We start from the raw sequence: 20,440 nt of genomic DNA on the forward strand, positions 1-20,440 counted from the left end.
TAACCTCACCACCTAGCTGCAACAGAGGCAGGGGAAATGTAGTCTTCATTATAGGCAGCCATCTGATTAGGAAAGGGAATGGAAGATACTGAGGCAGATGGACGAACAGTCTTTGCCACCCTTCCAGCCTTTTTTTTTTTTAACTTAAAAATAACTTTTGCTATAGATAAGAGAACAAATTGATGGTCACCAGATGGGAGGGGGGGTTAGGGGGATGGATGAAAAGGGTCACAGGGATTAAAAAGTACATGATGCCTGGCCTGGCCTGTGGTGGCGCAGTGGATAAAGCGTCGACCTGGAATGCTGACATCTCTGGTTCAAAACCCTGGGCTTGCCTGGTCAAGGCACATATGGGAGTTGATGCTTCCTGCTCCTCCCCCCTTCTCTCTCTCTCTCTCTCCTCTCTAAAATGAATAAAATAAAATCCTTTAAAAAGAAAAGTACAAGATGCCTAACCAGGCGCTGGCGCAGTGGATAGAGCTTCAGACTGGGATGTGGAAGACCTAGGGTCGTGACCCCAAGCTCACAGGCTTGAGCCCAAGGTTGCTGGCTCGAGCAAGGGGTTACTGGGTCTGCTGAAGGCCCGCAGTCAAGGCACATATGAAAAATCAATCAATGAACAACTAAGGTATTGCAATGCGTAACGAAAAACTAATGATTGATGCTTCTCATCTCTCCCTTCCTGTCTATGTCTGTCCCTGTCTGTCCCTCTCTCTGACTCTCTCTCTGTCTCTGTAAAAAAAAAAAAGTATAAGATGCCAGTTATAAAATTACAACTTAGGGGCCATGGCCGGTTGGCTCAGTGGTAGAGCGTCAGCCTGGCGCGCAGGAGTCCCAGGTTCGATTCCTGGCCAGGGCACACAGGAGAAGCGCCCATCTGCTTCTCCACCCCTCCCCCTCTCCTTCCTCTCTGTCTCTCTCTTCCCCTCCCGCAGCTGAGGCTCCATTGGAGCAAAGTTGGCCCGGGTGCTGGGGATGGCTCCTGGCCTCTGCCTCAGGCGCTAGAATGTCTCTGGTTGCATCAGAGCAATGGCCCAGATGGGCAGAGCATCGCCCCCTGGTGGGCATGCCAGGTGGATCTCGATCAGGCGCATGTGGGAGTCTGTCTGTCTGACTGCCTCCCCGTTTCCAACTTCAGGAAATACAAAAAAAAAAAATTACAACCTAGGGAATATAGTCAATAATATTGTAATAACTATGTATGGTGTCTGATGGGTACTACACCTATTGGGGCAATCCCTTTTTTTTTTTTTTTTTATAGGGACAGAGAGAGAGTCAGAGAGAGGGATAGACAGGGACAGACAGACAGGAACGCAGAGAGATGAGAAGCATCAATTATTAGTTTTTCGTTGCAAGACCTTAGTTGTTCATTGATTGCTTTCTCATATGTGCCTTGACCGCGGGCCTTCAGCAGACTTAACCTCTTGCTCGAGCCAGAGACCTTGGGTCCAAGCTGGTGAGCTTTTGCTCAAACAAGGTGAACCCGTGCTCAAGCTGGCAACCTCGGGGTCTCGAACCTGAGTCCTCTGCATCCCAGCCCGACGCTCTATCCATTGTGCCACCACCTGGTCAGGCGGGACAATCACTTTTTATGGTGTATAAATGTCCGGTCACTACGTTGTACCCCTAAAACTAATATATTTATGTCAACTGTAAATGAAAAATACATTTAAATTTTTTCTGGTAACAGTTTTTTTTGTTTTTTTTTTAATTCATTTTTAGAGAGGAGAGAGAGAGGGGAGGGGGAGAGAAGGAGAGACAGAGAGAGAGAAGGAGGGAGGAGCTGGGAGCATCAACTCCCATATGTGCCTTGACCAGGCAAGCCCAGGGTTTCAAACCGGCGACCTCAGCATTTCCAGGTCGATGCTTTATCCACTGCGCCACCACAGGTCAGGCTGGTAACAGTTTTATTGAGGTGTAATTCACACACCATATAATTTACTTGTTTTTTTTTATTTTTTATTTTTTATTATTTTTGAGAGGAGAGGGAGAGACAGAGAGAGAGAGAGAGGAGAGACAGAGAGAAGTGGGGGAGGAGCTGGAAGCATCAACTCCCATATGTGCCTTGACCAGGTAAGCCCAGGGTTTCGAACTGGCGACCTCAGCATTTCCAGGTCGACGCTTTATCCACTGCGCCACCACAGGTCAGGCAATTTACTTGTTTATAATGTTTAATTCAGCCTGACCAGGTGGTGGTGCAGTGGATAGAGCATCGGACTGGGATGCAGAGGACCCAGGTTCGAGACCCTGGGGTCACCAGCTTGAGCAAGGGCTCATCTGGTTTGAGCAAAGCTCACCAGCTTGGACCCAAGGTCGCTGGCTTGAGCAAGGGGTTACTCGGTCTGCTGTAGCCCCATGGTCAAGGCACATATGAAAGCAATCAATGAACAACTAAGGTGTCGCAACGAAAAACTGATGATTGATGCTTCTCATCTCTCTGCGTTCCTGTCTGTCTGTCCCTATCTATCCCTCTCTCTGACTCTCTCTCTGGCTCTGTAAAAGAAAAAAAAGGTGTTTAATTTTGTGGGTAATAGTACTGTACAGTCAGAGATTTGCAGTCAGTTTTAGAACATTTTCATCCCCCCAAAAAGAAACTGCTACACTCTTCAGATGTCATCTTCCGGTCTCCCCGTCACCACCTCTAGTCTCAGGCAACCACTCATCTTTCTGTCCCCAGATTTGCCTATTCTGGACATTTCATATAAATGGAACTATATACTATTTGGTCTTTTGTGCCTGTCTTCTTTTTTAGCATAAAGTTTTTATGGTTCATTCATGTCATAACATGTAATTTCTGGTTTCTTGAAAGAACATTTTACACCATCTACTGTGGTGCCCCTGTCTCCTCAGTCCACCTCTCTTCTACCCATGGCCAGCTGAAAGGGGTTTCCTGTGACACTGGAGACCTGATTGCTATGTTTATTCCCCTTTTGCTAGTCATGTAGTATGGATACTTTCCTTGAAATGCCCTCTTCCTTTCTCTTAGTGCTGGTTCTCAACCATAGCTCTTTGACTCTTCTCTTTAAATACTTCTGACTCTTCATGCCCAGAACTTAATGTTGCTAGCAGTCTCTGAATAGATCACTACTCTCCCCATCCTTCGTACTTGAGGACCATGCTGAATTCACCTATAAAACAACATACCTGGGCACTAGTCTTCAACTGGTTGGGGGGGAAGTGAGTATAGGTTTAGGAAAATGCCTCTTAGATTGTGCTCATTGCACCTCACTCTTTTATTAGGCTTCTCTCTACCCCAGGTACTCTCATACCTTCACCTGTCAGCCATTTCAAAATTACTAGAGCCCTGGCCAAGTAGCTTAGTTGGTTAGAACATTGTCCCACTATGCCAAGATTGCAAGTTCAATCCCCAGTCAGGGCACATACAAGAAGCAACCAATGAATGCATAAATAAGTGGAACAATAAATTGATGTTTCTCACTCTCTTTCTAAAAATTTTTAAAAACCACATGAGATACCAATGTGCACCCACTTGAATGGCTGTAATTTTTTTTAATGGAAAATAATTGTTGGCAAAGATGTGGAGTAATTCTTTGGTGAGCCATAATCTTTTTTGCTGGTAAACGTTCTTACCTTCAATTTCTGAAAAACGCTGTATCTGCAAAGCTCTATAAAATGAGGTAAGCCTGTATTTATACTCAACAGGATTGAAGGCATGGACTTGAATAGATACTGCATTTCAGTGTTCATTGTAGTATTATTACAATAGCCAAAGGTAGAAGCAACCCCCAGGTGTCTTTTTTAACAGATAAATGGACAAACAGCATGGTATGTATATCTACACAATGGAATATTATTCAGCCATAAAACAGAATGAAATTTGATACATGCTGCATAGATGAACCTTATGATTATGCTGATTGAATGAAGCCCCCACAAAATGACAAATATTTTGTGATCCTATGCATATACGGTGTCTAGAAGAGACAAATCCACAGACTGAAAGTAGATTAGAGTTAACCAGGAGCTAAGGGGAGAGGAGAATGGGGAGTTACTGCTTACCGGTTACCATTTCTCCTTGGGGTGGTAGATAGTGATGATGATTGCCCAACATTGTGAATATAATTAATTCCACTGAACTGTTGTAAAGGAAAAACACCTCCTGTTCTCCTTTACTCTTAATACTCCAACACTTCCACTTCTTTTTTTTTTTTTTTTTAATACTTTATTGATTTTACAGAGACAGGAGAGAAAGGGGAACATGGAATGGGAAGTAACAACTCATAGTTGTTTCAGGCTAGTTGTTCATTGCTTGCTTGCGGTATGTGCCTTGACCAGGGAAGCCCAGGGTTTCGAACCAGCAACCTTGGCATTCCAGGCCGAAGGTTTATCCACTGCGCCACCACAGGCCGGCTTCTTTTTTTTTTTTTTTTTCTTTAATATATTTTATTGGAATCCTTTCAAGAAAAGCAACTGCTTGTTTGAGACAGGATAAAGACATGAAAGGTGATGGATTTTGAGCACCTCCCTCCCCAAATTTGAGTTTTTCTCCTCCATTGACAGCTGTTTGCACTGGCAAATGCAGGAAAGATTTAAGTTGGGATCTGCCCAACATGAGATAGAAAGCATCCTTTCTGTCAGCAAGACCCACAGTAGCCAGAGCTCTTGTCACAGCCTGAAGTAGCAGGAAGCATCCGAGGCATCCATCCCAGCCACCTCAACAGGAGTCACCTGAGTCGTTCAGTCACCAGGGTGATGGTGACTCTGAAGGGACACTGTCCCTGGCTAAGCTTCTAGAGCCATGCTAGAAACTTGAAAACAGGACAACCAATGAGAAGCCGAGTTACGGCTCTCCCATTCACCCTCCACAGAGACCCCAACATCCAGTCCCCCAGATGAGTCAGAGCTTAGTTTTGACATCAGAACCAGCGTCAGAGACTCTAGTCTGAGAAATCATCATTCCCAACACTTCCACTTCTGACACTTCTGGTCACCAACTGTGAAGGGGAAGTTTCCCACACCAAGTAAGTCTGCAATGCTAACTGGTGTTGTGCAGTTCACTTCAGTTCTGACACTCTCTGGAGTTAGCATCCTATAGGTTATGCACTCGGTCCTACAAGATAGCTCCACACCTTCCTGCTTCAGATGCTCATAGCAAGTCCTTTTTTTTTTTGCTTCTGACTGACTGGATATAAATCCCAGGTCCACAACCTCCTCCTGAAGTTTGATTAAGTTGCTAGAGCAGTGCACAGAACTCAGGACAATATTTTACTTACTAGATTACCAGTTTCTTATACGTAGGTGGGCAAAAGTAGGTTTACAGTTGTGAGTAGGTGAAATCTAGTTTATTCTTACTTTTGTGTGTGTGTGTGACAGAGGCAGAGAGAGAGAGAAAGGAACAAATAGGGACAGACAGACAGGTAGGGAGAGAGATGAGAAGTATCAGTTCTTCCTTGCAGTACCTTACTTGTTCATTGATTGCTTTCTCATATGTGCCTTGACGGGGGCAGGGGGCTATAGCAGAGCAAGTGACCCCTTGCTCAAGCCAGTGGCCCTGCGCTCAAGCTGGATAAGCCCGTGATCTTGAGTTTTCGAACCTGGGTCCTCTGTGTTCCAGTCCAACGCTCTATCCGCTATGCCACTGCCTAGTCAAGCAGGGTTTTTTTATTATATTCTTTTCCATACAAACAACTATAAACCTATATTTGCCTAGCCTTATAAAAGAATATAACTCAGGAGCCTGATGCCTCAGTGGATAAACCATCCACCTGAAATGCTGAGGTCGCTGGTTTAAAACCCCAGGCTTGCCCAGTCAAGGCACATTCAAGAAGCAACTACTATGAGTGGATGCTTTCTGCTCCTCCTGTGCCCCATCTCTAAAATCAATAAATAAAATTGTTTGTTTTTTTTAATTTTTTTAAAAAATTGCAAGCAATGCTCTGTGGCAGATGTAAAACTGACACAATTTGAGCTTGCTATAGTAACAAAGTCTAACCTATTTGGGTACTCTCTCCTCTGTGAGACAAACCTTTATATAGACTTAGACAATTAAAAAAAAAAAAGAATATAACTCAGGAACAGCAAGATGCATAGGACAGGCCTGACCTGTGGTGGCACAGTGGATAAAGTGTCAACCTGGAAATGCTGAGGTTGCTGGTTCGAAGCCCTGGGCTCACCCGGTCTAGGCACATATGAGAGTTGATGCTTCGTGCTCCTCCCTTCTCCCCCCCCCCCTCTTCCTCTCAAATGAATAAATAAAATCTTTAAAAAAAAAAGATTCATAGGACAAAATCCGTGGGCTGGGGCCTAGAGCTTCCATGCCTTCTCTGGCTGTGCCACTCAGCACCTCCATGTGTCCACCAACCTGGAAGCTCTCTGGACCCATCAATTTGATCTTTTTGGAGACTTAATTACATGGTCATGATTAAGTCATTGGCCACTGGTGACTAATTCAACTGCCATCCCCCTCTTACCTATCCAAGGTTGGAGGAGAGGGTGGCACAGTGAAAGTTCCAACCTTCTAAATCATGATTAATGTGGTTGGTTCCCCTGGCAACCAGTCCCCCTTAGGGATTTCTCAAAAGTCACTTCATTAACTCAGATGTGGTTGAAAAGAGGTTTTCATGTCCAGACCAGTGGTAGGGAAGTGGGTAGAGCACCAACCTGGGACACTGAGGTCCCTGGTTCAAAACCCAAGGTTCCTGGCTTGAGTGTAGGATCGTGGACATGATCTCATGGTTACTGGCTTGAGCCCAAAGGTTACTGTTTGAAACCCAAGGTTGCTGGCTTGAGCATGGGGTCAACAGCTCTCCTGAAGCCCCTGGTGAAGGTACATATGAGAAGCAATCTATGAGCAACTAAAAGTACAACTACAAGGTGATGCTTCTCATTTCTCTCTCTCTCTCTCTCTCTCTCTCTCTCTCTCTCTCTCTTTAAAAAGAGCTTGTGCCTGACCGGGCGGTGGCTTCAGTGGATAGAGCATCAGACTGGGATACGGAAGACCCAAGTTCGAGACCCCGAGGTTGCCAGCTTGAGCAAGGGCTCATCTAGTTTGAGCAAAAGCTCACCAGCTTGAGCCCAAGGTCACTGGTTCGAGCAAGGGGTTACTCGGTCTGCTGAAGGCCCACAGTCAAGGCACATATGAGAAAGCAATCAATAAGTAATTAGGATGTTGCAACGTGCAATGAAAAACTAATGATTGATGCTTCTCATCTCTCCGTTCCTGTCTGTCTGTCCCTGTCTATCCCTCTCTCTGACTCTCTCTCTGTAAAAAAATAAAATAAAAATGAAGAGCTTGTTATGAATAACAAAACACTTCCTTTACCTTGATCACCTTGGAGCTTTTTCAGGAACTGGAGCTATTTGAGCAATATTGTAACAAAAAATTCTTCCATTGTTCATATTGTAAGGAAATTACTAGCATTATTGGAGCTGTGTGCCAGGGACAGAGATGAAATATATATTACATATAAATCATAATATTATTGCCTGACAAGGTGGTGGTGCAGTGGATAGTGTCAGACTGGGATGTGGAGGACCCAGGTTTGAGACCCTGAGGTCACCAGCATGAGTGCGAGCTCATCTGGCTTGAGGAAGGCTCACCAGCTTGAGCCCAAGGTCACTGGCTCAAGCAAGGGGTCACTTGGTCTGCTGTAGCCCCCTAGTCAAGGCACATATGAGAAATCAATCAGTCTGACCTGTGGTGGCACAGTGGATAAAGCGTCAACCTGGAAATGCTGAGGTCGCTGGTTCGAAACCCTGGGCTTGCCTGGTCAAGGCACATATGGGAGTTGATACTTCCAGCTCCTCCTCCCTTCTCTGTCTCTCTCTCTCTCTCTCTCTCCCTCTCTCTCTCCTCTCTAAAAATGAATAAATAAAATTAAAAAAAAAAAAGAAAAATAAATCAACCAACAACTAAGGAACTGCAATGAATTGATGTTTCTCATCTCTCTCCCTTCCTGTCTCTGTCCCTCTTTCTGACTCTCTGTCTCTCCCACACAAAAAATTATAATATTATTACTGTGCATGTTAAAAGGCAAGTTTTATTATATATTATTACAACTGTTAAATGTTAATGTAATTGTATATCTAAAATCATTGCATTATGTACTTTGCCCATTTTTATTGAGATTTAATTTGTGTAAGTTTGTGTATAAAGCAGTGATTTTGATACATTTAAATATCGTAAAATGCTAGCATAGCATTAACACCTATATTATATCATATCATTCCATTTTTTTGTAGAACATTTAACGTTTACTACTTTAGCAGCTTTCACTCACATTTATTTTAATTTATTCATTTTAGAGAAGAGAGAGAGAGGGAGAGAGAGAGAGAGAAGGGGGGAGGAGCTGGAAGCATCAACTCTCATATGTGCCTTGACCAGGCAAGCCCAGGGTTTCGAACCGGCGACCTCAGCATTTCCAGGTCGATGCTTTATCCACTGCGCCACCACAGGTCAGCTCCTTTAGCGGCTTTCAAGTGTATAATATAGTATTGTTAACCATAATCACTATATTGTACATTTAAATCCCCTGACTCGTTAGTTTAAATGGATAAATTGTGTGGTATGTGAATATTTTAAAACCTATTTCTTAAGAAAGATTTAAAAAAAAGAAAGATTGTGTGTGTGTGTGTGTGTGTGTGTGTGTGTAGCCAACTGAGCTATCCAGTCAGGGCAGAATAGTTTCTTTTTTACATATTGTTTCCTATCCCCACCCCACCCCATGTGACCAGTTAGATGTCCTACATGGCTGTCGGTGGACACAAGGTTCCCATGACAACTTTGCTGAGTAGACTTGGTCTAGTTTATCTGTTTACTGACATAAATTTAGACTAACGGAGTTTGAGTATGATTGATTTGTAGGCCTCTTTTGCATTGAGTGAATCCTTTGTTGTCTATCCCAGTTGCACAAGTTCTATTCCAGCAACCTCTCTAAAAGCAGGTGGGAACTGTACCTTATGCCAGAGAAGTTTTGCAGCTTGAAAATGAATGTATTTTAATAACATACTGGCCTTAACACTCAGAAAAATCTAGAAACTCTAAGCTTCTTTCCCCATTGGTAAAATGGGAATGAGTGATAATTATACCTGCCTCAGGAAGTTCAGAATCAAATCACTTCCTATCAAATGGATAGGAAGTGCATTGTTATATACCAGCGCGAGGTGTCCTGTGCCTTGGAAAGTACTTCATCATCATTGCCAACAGAGGAAGTCACCCTGAAATACACATTGCTTTGAGTACCTGTGACCCTGACAACCGGAGTTTGCACATCGCACAGAAAAGGCATTCTTACCCTCTGTGCTGCTCAGGGGAGGATGTTTATGTCCAGACAGCCCTATTTCCTCTTGTGGGAGGAAGATGGTGGTTTCCAGAGGATGAGCTCTTGCCATTTGTTCTCAGCACTGTGCTGCTCAGCAGCAAGGCCAGCACTGTCTTCCTGCGTGCCAGTGAGGAGCCAATCTGTCATAAGTTTAGTCCTTGGACAAATAAAATAAAGGTTCCTGCTTGTTCATAGAAACCCTTAAATAACATTTAACAGTTTTTCTGTTGTATTTTATGCTTTAACCACCAGATCATTGAATGCCAGCCACAGAACTGTGCCGTTGTTGAGTTCATCCTATTGGTGTACCTTAAAACAAAGCATTCTGGACACAGAGAAGGACATACTGACTTTTTTGGTATGGTCTCAGTAACTTCAAGAGTGACAATATACCAGGAGGACTGTGGCCTTTCTTGTTGCCTGTAAAATAGTAAATGTCTGTTACCAAGGCAAAGTACCAGAGGCAAGGCAGGCTCCATATCCAAGTGTGGGTCACCTTCTTTATTTCTCATTCTTGTGGTTGATTTTTTTTTTTAAATATATATTTTTTAATTTTTTGTATTTTGCTTAAGTTGGAAACGGAGGCAGTCAGACAGACTCCTGCATGTGCCTGACCGGGATCCACCCGACATGCCCACCAGGGGGCGATGCTCTGCCCATCTGGGGCGTCGCTCTGCCGCAATCAGAGCCATTCTAGTGCTTGAGGCAGAGGCCAAGGAGCCATCCCCAATGCCCGGGCAAACTTTGCTCCAGTGGAGCCTCGGCTGCGGGAGGGGAAGAGAGAGACAGAGAGGAAGGAGAGATGGAGGGGTGAAGCAGATGGGCACTTCTCCTGTGTGCCCTGGCCGGGAATCGTACCCGGGACTCCTGCACGCCAGGCCGATGCTCTACCACTGAGCCAACCGGCCAGGGCCTCATTCTTGTGGTTGATTTTGAGAGAGAGCACAGCCACTGATGCTGCATGTATTCCCTCCCAGAGAATTTTCCTGACCTCATAAATCAAAGAGCAGGGCTGGGCCCGATATATATTCTTGGTTTACTATTACAAAGAGCTTTAGCTGTGGTGCTACTTGGCTTTCTGGCAGCATTTTACAGAGATGATTTCAATCATCCATGAAGGATCCATTTACTATATAGTTATAGTAGGAAGTATGTACTTAAAATTGGCTTTTGAAAGGCAGGTTGCAAGCATTATATCTGGTATATCAGATCTAAAGTAGATCAAAGTAGAGAAGCTGGAATGTTGAGACTCCAAAAACATCCGTAGTAAGTCAGGCAAGAGTAGCTTCAGGCTGACATACTTTGGTAGTCTGTTTTTTCAAAGGAATGTCATTGAAATTCTCTACTGAGTATAGCACATATACAAGTCCAAATAGTATTTGACACTGAAGTCTTTTTCATTATTTTTGTGGTTGGCCCATGGTAGTTTGACTGGAATTTCAGTCTTCTGATTCTTTACTGTTTTATAATTTATTTTTTGCACGTTTCCTATCCTCTGAGTCCTGTTTAAAAAAGCCCCACATAGTCACTGTTTCATTGTTTCAAGAAAATATTGATCAGAGAGGGCCAAGGAGTTGGGGATTTTTGTATTTAGGGGAAACATGCTTCTTAAGGCTTTTATTTTTCTCTCTCTACATGGATCCCATTCAGCATGTCTTTGCCACATTAATGCAGCTTGGGATAGAGCTTCATGTAGGATTGGCTAAGCCAGAAAGGGTCTCAGTCCTGAGGAATTGATACTCCAGGAATGAGTGAGTCAAGCACATAGAAATATAGTTGCTACTTCTCTCACAATAGAGTAGGATGACTGGTAAAATTGGTTGAACTGAGGTAAGACTAAGAGAGGGTCCAAGCCCCACTTAGATGCCACATCTGATTTTTGAGTGTGAAAGATATAGGACCAGAAATGGGCTTTGGATGGGCAGGTAAAGTGTTATTTTCTAGGGAAAGGGAAGAAATTTTCAAAGAAGGCATTGCTTTGAGTTGAAGTGGAAGAGTTATACAAGGCCAATTAATGGTACCAGGTGTGTGATAAGGAATGGAGAGAAGGTGGGAGGAAAAATTGGTTGCTGTTAGATTTTTAGAGGACCCTAAAGGGAAGGATGGGTGTTCTGATCTAATTTTGGCATTGAGGACCTTCTGAAGGCCTTTGAGCAAAGGCATTGCAGACTGAAGTTCAGGCATAGGAATGGAGGATTTGTCTGCAGCGGGTAGGATAAAAGGGAAGTAAGAAGAGCAGTTGAGATTTTGCTCTTTTCCAGGTAGGTAGTACTGAAGACTTTAACAAAAAGGTGTCTGTGGGAATGGAAAGGGGTAGTGGTGAAAATAAGACCCATGAAGGGCTAGCATTCCCTAGAACTTGACAGATGTCATCTTGTGAAGAGCAAAGTAAGTAAGAGGATTGATTAACTCCCAGGGTTTCTACAGTTAGCTGAGTGTGCAGGACTGTAATTTTATTTTCACCGCCAAGACTGGGGGAACTGGGAAGAGATTTGACGGGTTGGGATGGGATGATGTCTTGAAGACATTGATTTTATTTTATTTTTATTTATTTTTGAGAAAGAGAAAAAGAGAAGCATCAACTTGTAGTTGCAGCACTTTAGTTGTTTATTGATTGCTTCTCATACGTGCCTTGACCTGGCAGAGAGGGGGCTCAATTTGAGCCAGTGACCCTTTGCTCAAGCCAGCAACCTTTGGGCTCAAGCTGGCAACCTTAGAGTTTTGAACCTGGGACCTCCATGTCCCAGGTTAACAGCTCTATCCACTGTGCCACCACCAGTCAGGCTGGAGACATTGAATTTGAGGTCCAAGTAGAGCACAGAGAGTAGAGGTGTGTCAGGATTTTGAGAATAGGGACTGGATCAGAGAGATTTGAGAGCCATGTGCATAGAAGTAGTAGTATTTGAAGAATTAAAATTCCCAGAGATAGGTATTAGGAGAATGAGGGGGAAAGGAAGAATAAAAAAACACCTTGCCTGACCTGGAATGCTGAGGTTGCTAGTTCGAAACCCCGGGCTTGCCCAGTCAAGGCACATACAAGAAGCAACTTGGTCCTATGAGTTGATGCTTTGTGCTGCTCCCCACCCCTTATCTCTCTCTCTCTCTCTCTCAAACCAATAAATAAAAACTTTTTAAAAAAAAAAACCCAAAAAATCTTGAAAGGAATAATGTTGTGTGGAGCCTATAGCTTAAGAGACAGAAAAATTAAAAACCAGCGCGTCAAGGAGGTAGGTCCAAGGACAGGGAGATAAAGTTGCAGCAAAAAAATATCAAGGAGAATGAGGACTGGGTTTTGTGCAGGTAGTAGGCCTTTTGGTGATTTCAGAGATTGTTTTTTAGTAAAGTTTGGACAGAAGGCAGTTTGGAAGAATTTAAGCGAGTGAATGGGTATAAAGCAACAGAATTTTTTTTTTTTTTATTTCTCTGAGGCTGAAAATGGGGAGAGACAGACTCCCGCATGCGCCCGACTGGGATCCACCTGGCACGCCCACCAGGGGGTGACGCTCTGTTGCGACCAGAGCCACTCTAGCGCCTGGGGCAGAGTCCAAGGAGCCATCCCCAGCGCCCGGGCCATCTTTGCTCCAATGAAGCCTTGGCTGCGGGAGGGGAAGAGAGAGACAGAGAGAAAGGAGAGGGGGAAGGGTGGAGAAGCAGATGGGCGCTTCTCCTGTGTGCCCTGGCTGGGAATTGAACCCGGGACTTCTGCACGGCAGGTCGATGCTCTACCACTGAGCCAACCGGCCAGGGCCAGAAATGTATATCTTAACAGTCCAGAGAGAGGAACATAACAAGGAAAAGCAGGAATGTGAGAAGATTTAATTGTTTTAAAACAGGGGCACCCTGACTTGGGGTGGTGAACACAAGATATATAGTATTGTATAGTGTTGTACCTGAAACCTATATACTTTTATTAACCAGTGTCACCCCAGTAAAGTCAATTTATTAAAAAAGAAAAACTTTTAAAATAAAATTAAGACTGACTGCTGGTGACACTGGATAAAGTGTCAAGTTGGAACACTAAGGTTACTGGTTCAAAACCCCAAGGTCTCTGGCTCTGAATACGGGATTGTCCACACGATCCCAAAAGCTCGCCAACTTGAGCCCAGAGGTCATTGGCATGCCCCAATCAAGGCATGTATGAGAAGCTCAATGTACAACTAAAGTGAAAGAAACTACGAATTGATGCTTACCCTCTTCCCTCCCTCTCTCGGAAGCAGTCAGCACACAACTAAAGTGAATGAATTACAAAGTTGATGCTTCTCACCCTCGCTTTTCTTTCCTGTCTCTCAAAACAAAAAAATAAAAAAAATTAAATAGGGACACCTTGCACTTTCATAAAGTAGACTGAGAGAAAGGAGCCAGTAGAGAGAGAGAGAGAGAGAGATGAAGGGGACATAGGATACGACAGGTCACAATGCTGTATGAATTGTAAGGTACTAGAGGATTAGAGGTTACTCCCGAGCAGAAAGGAAAGACACTGGTAGTAGTTACTTTTTACGGAGTGCCTCCTGCGATGCCACACCCATAAGAGATGCTTGCTGAGATCCCACACCCTCGCGAGGGGTATTGCACTAGAGTGCTATGGTGTGGGATCCTGAGAGTCAGTGAGCTGTCTATTCTTGTGTCTGTTGAGTACCAAGTGTGGGATTACATGGGGACACTGCATGTCACCCCTCATTTGCTTTTCTTGGGCTAAACTTCTGCTTGCATTTGGAAAATATATTGCAGTATTGGTTGTCTTTCTTTGTTAACAGTAATTGCTTAATGTAGTTCAAAAGAATTATACTGTACAGTCATTTGTATACTGTTACAGGTGACAAATAAATATAATTAACTGTTATTGGAAAAATAAACTTCTATTCAAAGCTCTGAAGAGAGCCTGACCGGTGGCGTGGTTAATAGAGGGTCCTGCAGGAGTGCTGAGTTGATGAGATCACGGGTTCAGTCCTGGGGTGCCAGCTCAACCCTGAGGTCAAGGTCACCAGTTTGAGCCCTGGTCAGCGCAACTATGCATGCAAAGCGATCAAATAGTTGCACAATGAGGTGCAACAAGGAGTTGATCCTTCTCTCTCTCCACCCCCTCTCTCCCATACCCCCCTTCCAAAAAAGAAAGGTCTGCCTGACCTGTGGTGGCGCAGTGGATAAAGCGTCGACCTGGAAATGCTGGGGTCGCCGGTTCAAAACCCTGGGCTTGCCTAGTCAAGGCACATATGGGAGTTGATGCTTTCAGCTCCTCCCCCCTGTCTCTCTCTCTCTCCTCTCTCTCTCCCCCTCCCTCTCTTCTCTCTAAAATGAATAAATAAAATAAATAAATAAATAATTAAAAAAAAAAAAAAAAAAGAAAGGTCTGGAGTTATTTATTTCTAAGTCTGAATTGAGCCTAGAAAATGACACATCTGGCAGACTGCAGAGAAGAGCTCAGTGTGATTTCCTTTCTCAAGCTGACAAGCTATATACTTGAAAAATACTAGAGCAAAAAATTTTCCTGGGTCATTTCAGGAAAATAATAGCAAGTTTCATCTTCTGCTGTTTGTATTTTACACTATTTGTTAACAACTCTGGTTGTATCACCCGATTTCCAGCATCCCAGGAATCACCTTGTAATTACAGACTTTCATTTTCATTTTGTCTCATAATCATTTGTAATTTGTTTTGTTATCTGGATAAATGGTTTTACCCATTTCCTGGGCCAGGTATTCCTCAAGGAAAATTTCCTACAGCCTTTTTTTGGTTGCTTCTTGGCATTTTCATATTGTGTGTCTTTAACCACGTTAGATTGAGAGATATTTCTTGAGAATTGAGTGCCTTCAAGGAGGGTATTATTCAAAGTTGGCAGCCTTTTCCTGAACCAGGAATTCCTGATGAATTACTTTGTTTGCATCCCAAAATGTCCTCCTTGTTTGACTTTGGACACAAAGCAATACAAGTTAAGCCTGAGGAGATATATAAAGTATATAAAACTTTTTAAAAGATTTTATTTATTGATTTTAGAGGGAGAGAAGGAGAGAGGAGCAGGAAGCATCAACTCGTAGTTGCTTCTCTTGTATTGTACTCTGACCAAGCAAGCCCAGGGTTTCAAACCAGTGTCCCCACATTCCAGGTTGGTGCTTTATCCACCAGAGGTCAAGGTAAAGGAGGGGAAAAAAATTATTTATTTTAATTTGAGAGACTGAATGTGGGGTTGCTGGTTTGAAACCCTGGGCTTTCCTGGTCAAGGCACATATGAGAAGCAACTCCTCTGAGTTGATGTTTCCTATTCCTCCCCCCTTCTCTCTCTCTTTCTTTCTCTCTCTCTAAAAAATAAATAAGGAGAGAACATTTATCTGTTCCTGTATGTATCCTGATCGGACCGACAACCTCTGCACTTTGAGGTAATCCAGCCAACTGAGCTATCCAGCTAGGGCCAGGATGGCTATTTCTACAGCAGTCCTGACTCCAGGTTTAAGGAAGGAGGATGGAAGTGAAGAAGGGCATGTGACTTCACATTAAGGAAAACTTCCTAGAATTCCCAAAAGACACTGCTGATTACATTTTGTGAGCCAGAACTTTGTGTATAGCCATCCCTAGGTGTAAGGGAAGTTAAGAAGTGTGGTCTTTCGCCTGACCAGGTGGTGGCGCAGTGGATAGAGCATCAGACTAGGATGCAGAGGACCCAGGTTCGAGACCCCAAGGTCACCAGTTTGAGCCCAAGGTCGCTGGCTCGAGCAAGGGGTTACTCGGTCTGCTGAAGACCTGCGGTCAAGGCACATATGAGAAAGCAATCAATGAACAACTAAGATGTCGCAACGAAAAACTAATGATTGATGCTTCTCATCTCTTCATTCCTGTCTGTCTGTCCCTGTCTATCCCTCTCTCTGACTCTCTCTCTCTCTGTCTCTGTAAAAAAAAGAGAGGGAGATGAAGAGATAAACAAAATGTGGTATATACATACAATGGAATATTATTCAGTCTTAAAAATAAAGGAAATTCTGTGAACCTTGGAAAGATAAGTTAAATAGCCAGTCAAAAAAGGACAAATACTGTATGACTCCACTTAAATGAGGTAGCTAGAGAAGTAAAATTCTTAGAGACAGAAAGTAGAATGGTGGTTGTTCGAGGCAGAGGGAGGGGAGAGAAGGAGCGGGAGTTATTGTTTGATAAGTATAGAGTTTAGTTTTGGGAGGTGAAAAAAATACTGAAGACGGATGGTGATGATGCTTGCACAACAATGTATATGTAATGCCACTAAATTACACAATTAAAAGTTGTAAAAATGGTCCTGGCTGGTTGGCTCAGTGGTAGAGCGTCAGCCTGGCGTGCAGGAGTCCCGGGTTCGATTCCCGGCCAGGGCACACAGGAGAAGCACCCATCTGCTTCTCCACCCCTCCCCCTCTCCTTCCTTTCTGTCTCTCTCTTCCTCTCCTGCAACCAAGGCTCCATTGGAGCAAAGTTGGCCCGGGCTCTGAGGATGGCTCCATGGCCTCTACCTCAGGCACTAGAATGGCTCTGGTTGCAACGGAGTGATGCCCCAGATGGGCAGATGGCCCCCTGGTGGGCGTGCCAGGTGGATACCGGTCGGGCGCATGCAGGAGTCTGTCTGACTGCCTCCCTGTTTCCAACTTCAGAAAAATACAAAGAAAACCAAAAAACAAAAGTTGTAAAAATGGTATATTTTATTTACACTTCTTAAAAGTATTTTATGGTTCTAGATCTTATATTTGGGCCTGTAATTTTTTTTTAATTTGTTTTTTTTTTTACAGAGACAGAGAGAGGGATAGATAGGGACAGACAGGAAGGGAGAAAGATAAGCATCAATTTTTCCTTGCGGCACTTTAATTCATTGATTGCTTTCTCATATGTGCCTTGACCGTGGGTTTACAGCAGACGGAGTGACCCCTTGCTCAGGCCAGCGACCTTGGGCTCAAGCTGGTGAGCTTTGCTCATACCAGATGAGCCCGCACTCAAGCTGGCAACCTCAGGGCCTCGAACCTGGGTCCTCTGCATCCCAGTCCCACGCTCTATCCACTGTGCCACTGCCTGGTCAGGCTGGGCCTATAATCTTTTTTTTTTTTTTTTTTTGTATTTTTCTGAAGCTGGAAATGGGGAGGCAGTCAGATAGACTCCCGCATGCGCCTGACCGGGATCCACCCAGTACGCCCACCAAGGGGTGATGCTCTGCCCATCTGGGGTGTCGCTCTGTTACGACCAGAGCCATTCTAGTGCCTGAGGCAGAGACCATGGAGTCATCCCCAGTGCCCGGGTCATCTTTGCTCCAAGGGAGCCTTGGCTGCTGGAGGAGAAGAGAGAGACAGAGAGGAAGGAGAGGGGGAGGGGTGAAGAAGCAGATGGGTGCTTCTCCTGTGTGCCCTGGCCGGGAATCGAACCTGGGACTTCCGCATGCCAGGCCGACGCTCTACCACTGAGCCAACCGGCCAGGGCCTGGGCCTATAATCTTGAGTTAACTTTTATATATAATGTGAGGTAGCATTCTAACTTCTTCTTCTTCTTTTTTTTTCTTTTTCATGAGTTATTGTTTTCTCAGTGCCATTTGTTAAAAAGATGTTTTTCTCCATTGTCTTGGCATTCTTGTTGAAAATCACTCGACCCTAAATTTGATAACTTATTTCTGGGCTCAATTCTATCCCATTGATCTGTATGTTATCTTTATGACAGTAAATACTGTCTTGATTACTGTAGCTTATGTAGTAAGGGTTTTTTTGTTTGTTTTTTGTGGGGTTTTTTTTTTTTTTTTTTTTTTTGTATTTTTCTGAAGCTGGAAATGGGGAGAGACAGTCAGACAGACTCCCGCATGCGCCCGACCAGGATCCACCCTGGCACGCCCACCAGGGGGCGACGCTCTGCCCACCAGGGGGCGATGCTCTGCCCCTCCGGGTTAGTCGCTCTGTTACGACCAGAGCCACTCTAGCGCCTGGGGCAGAGGCCAAGGAGCTATCCCCAGCGCCTGGGCCATCTTTGCTCCAATGGAGCCTCGCTGCGGGAGGGGAAGAGAGAGACAGAGAGGAAGGAGAGGGGGAGGGGTGGAGAAGCAGATGGGTGCTTCTCCTGTGTGCCCTGGCCGGGAATCGAACCCGGGACTCCTGCACACCAGGCCAACGCTCTACCACTGAGCCAACCGGCCAGGGCCATGTAGTAAGTTTTGAAGTCAAGAATTAAGAGTCTTACAACTTTGTTCTTTACGGTCTTGCACTTCATAAACATGAATATCTTTCCATTTATTCAGACTTTAATTTCTCTCAACAGTATTTGTAGTTTCAGAGTAAGTTTTGTACTTATTTTGAATTTATTCCTTCTTCCTAAATTTATTTTTAATTCATTCACTGCTAGTATATAGAACTGCAATTGATTTTTGTAAGTTCGTCTTCCATCCTATAACTTTGTCATATTATTTTTTATTAGTTCTAATAGTTTTATTAGTGGTTTCCATAGGATTTTCCATATATAATATCTTACCTTGGCCAGATAGCTTGGTTGGTTAAAGCATTGTCCTGATACACATATAGGCACAGATTGGTGTTTCTCTCTCTCTTTCTCACATATCTCTCTTCCTCTCCCTTCTTCCTTCCTTCCCTCCCTCCCTCTCTCCCTCCCTCCCTCTCTCCCTCCCTCTCTAAAATCAATAAACAAAATTTAAAGAAAAAAGATCTTATTGTCTGTGAATTGAAATAGTTTGACTTCTTCCTTTCCAATATATGTATATGTCTTTATTTCATTTTCTTGCCTAATTGCTTCCAGTATCATATTAGATAAAAGTGGCATAAGTGGACATCTTAGTCTTGTTTCTAATCTTAGGGAAAAGGTTTCAGTTTTTTATAATGTTGATTATAGGTTTTAAATACGACCTTTTGGTGCCAACTGGAAAGGTATATTAGCATTTTGTATTTGCGTGTGCTAATAGAGGTTGTGCACCATAGTCAGTAAAGAGTGTCCTAGCCTGAAGCTATTCTGTCTTTTTGTGCACTCTAGATAATATTTTGTCTTATGTTTCAGCAATGGCTGCCATCCGAAAGAAATTGGTGATTGTTGGTGATGGAGCCTGTGGTAAGACTTGCTTGCTCATTGTTTTTAGCAAGGACCAGTTTCCAGAGGTATATGTACCTACAGTGTTTGAGAACTATGTGGCAGACATTGAAGTGGATGGAAAGCAGGTGAGTACACTTTTCATAACTGGTACTAATTTTACATGTTAGGCTATTCATAGAGCCTGTAGAGAATTAGGCCTTTTTGTCTCTCAGTACACATTGTAACAATAACAAAAATGTTAGAATGAGAAATTCATTCTTATCCTGTTATCTTAGCTCATCTTTGTTCATTTTTAACTACTAGCATATATATTTTGTCCATATTCATATGTATTCCATGTGGGAAAGTCTTAGTATATGTGCTTTTTTCAACTGTGTTTATATTTGAAATGAAACACTTTGTATGAATGGACTTCTTTTTATTCTGTCATAAGTGTTGAAATAGGAGATTACTAGGTCGAGAGGTTCTTATTGATTATGCTTCTCAAAGAGTTATACTGATCTATAGTATCAGTAGTGTGACATTTAGACATCTTCACATTTAATTAAATTTTTTTTTTTACTTTAACATAAACTTGCTGCTACAGTTGATTCAATTACTGTATGTCTTACTGGCAAGGGAGGACAGTGTCTATGTCTATCCTGAAAGCCCACTGGCAAGACTGGGACAGAGCTCTAATGGATTTGTGTGTGTGTGTTTATGTTTTATCTTCTGTTCCCTTTTGTTGTCAGAATATCTTTGTTGTGTGTGACAGAGAGGGACAGACAGACAGGAAATGAGAGAGATGAGGAACTTAAGTTTTTCATTGCATCACCTTAGCTGTTCATTGATTGTTTTCTCATGTGTGCCTTGACTGGGGCCACAGCAGAGAAAGTGACCCCTTGCTCAAGCTTTTGAGCCTGCACTCAAGACTGTGACCTTGGGGTTTTGAACCTGGGTCCTCTACGTCCCAGTCGAATGCTCTATCCGCTGCACCACCACCCAGTCAGGCTCAAAATAATATCTTACCCAACATTCTATGTACAACTTTTGAATATGAATGAAATTCCCAATGCAGATGGGTCAGCCGGGGGAGGGGACAGACCTAGAACAAGGGACTCTTCTCCAATATACTCGGTCCTCTTGGGCATTCAGTCCTA

General features: G+C 43.6%; 1 protein-coding gene and 2 non-coding genes across 5 annotated transcripts in view; 2 read left to right on the forward strand and 1 right to left on the reverse strand.

Moving 5' to 3' along the window:
* Window positions 1–20,440, forward strand: part of RHOA (ras homolog family member A) — a 58,117-nt gene that overhangs the window by 31,186 nt on the left and 6,491 nt on the right. For all 3 annotated transcript variants that reach the window (XM_066246066.1, XM_066246067.1, XM_066246065.1), the window contains one exon: window positions 19,269–19,426. In XM_066246066.1, coding sequence (XP_066102163.1) covers window positions 19,271–19,426 — 156 coding nt within the window. In that variant the 5' untranslated portion in view covers window positions 19,269–19,270. The remainder of the gene's footprint in view (window positions 1–19,268; window positions 19,427–20,440) is intronic.
* LOC136314833 (small nucleolar RNA SNORD52) lies at window positions 4,856–4,922 on the reverse strand. The gene has a single exon (XR_010727411.1). It is a non-coding gene; the product is annotated as a small nucleolar RNA SNORD52 (small nucleolar RNA).
* LOC136314840 (small nucleolar RNA SNORA28) lies at window positions 5,888–6,007 on the forward strand. Its single transcript, XR_010727416.1, has one exon. It is a non-coding gene; the product is annotated as a small nucleolar RNA SNORA28 (small nucleolar RNA).

The sequence above is a fragment of the Saccopteryx bilineata genome, chromosome 10 (genome assembly GCF_036850765.1).
Source record: "Saccopteryx bilineata isolate mSacBil1 chromosome 10, mSacBil1_pri_phased_curated, whole genome shotgun sequence".
Classification (NCBI taxonomy): Eukaryota; Metazoa; Chordata; class Mammalia; order Chiroptera; family Emballonuridae; genus Saccopteryx; species Saccopteryx bilineata.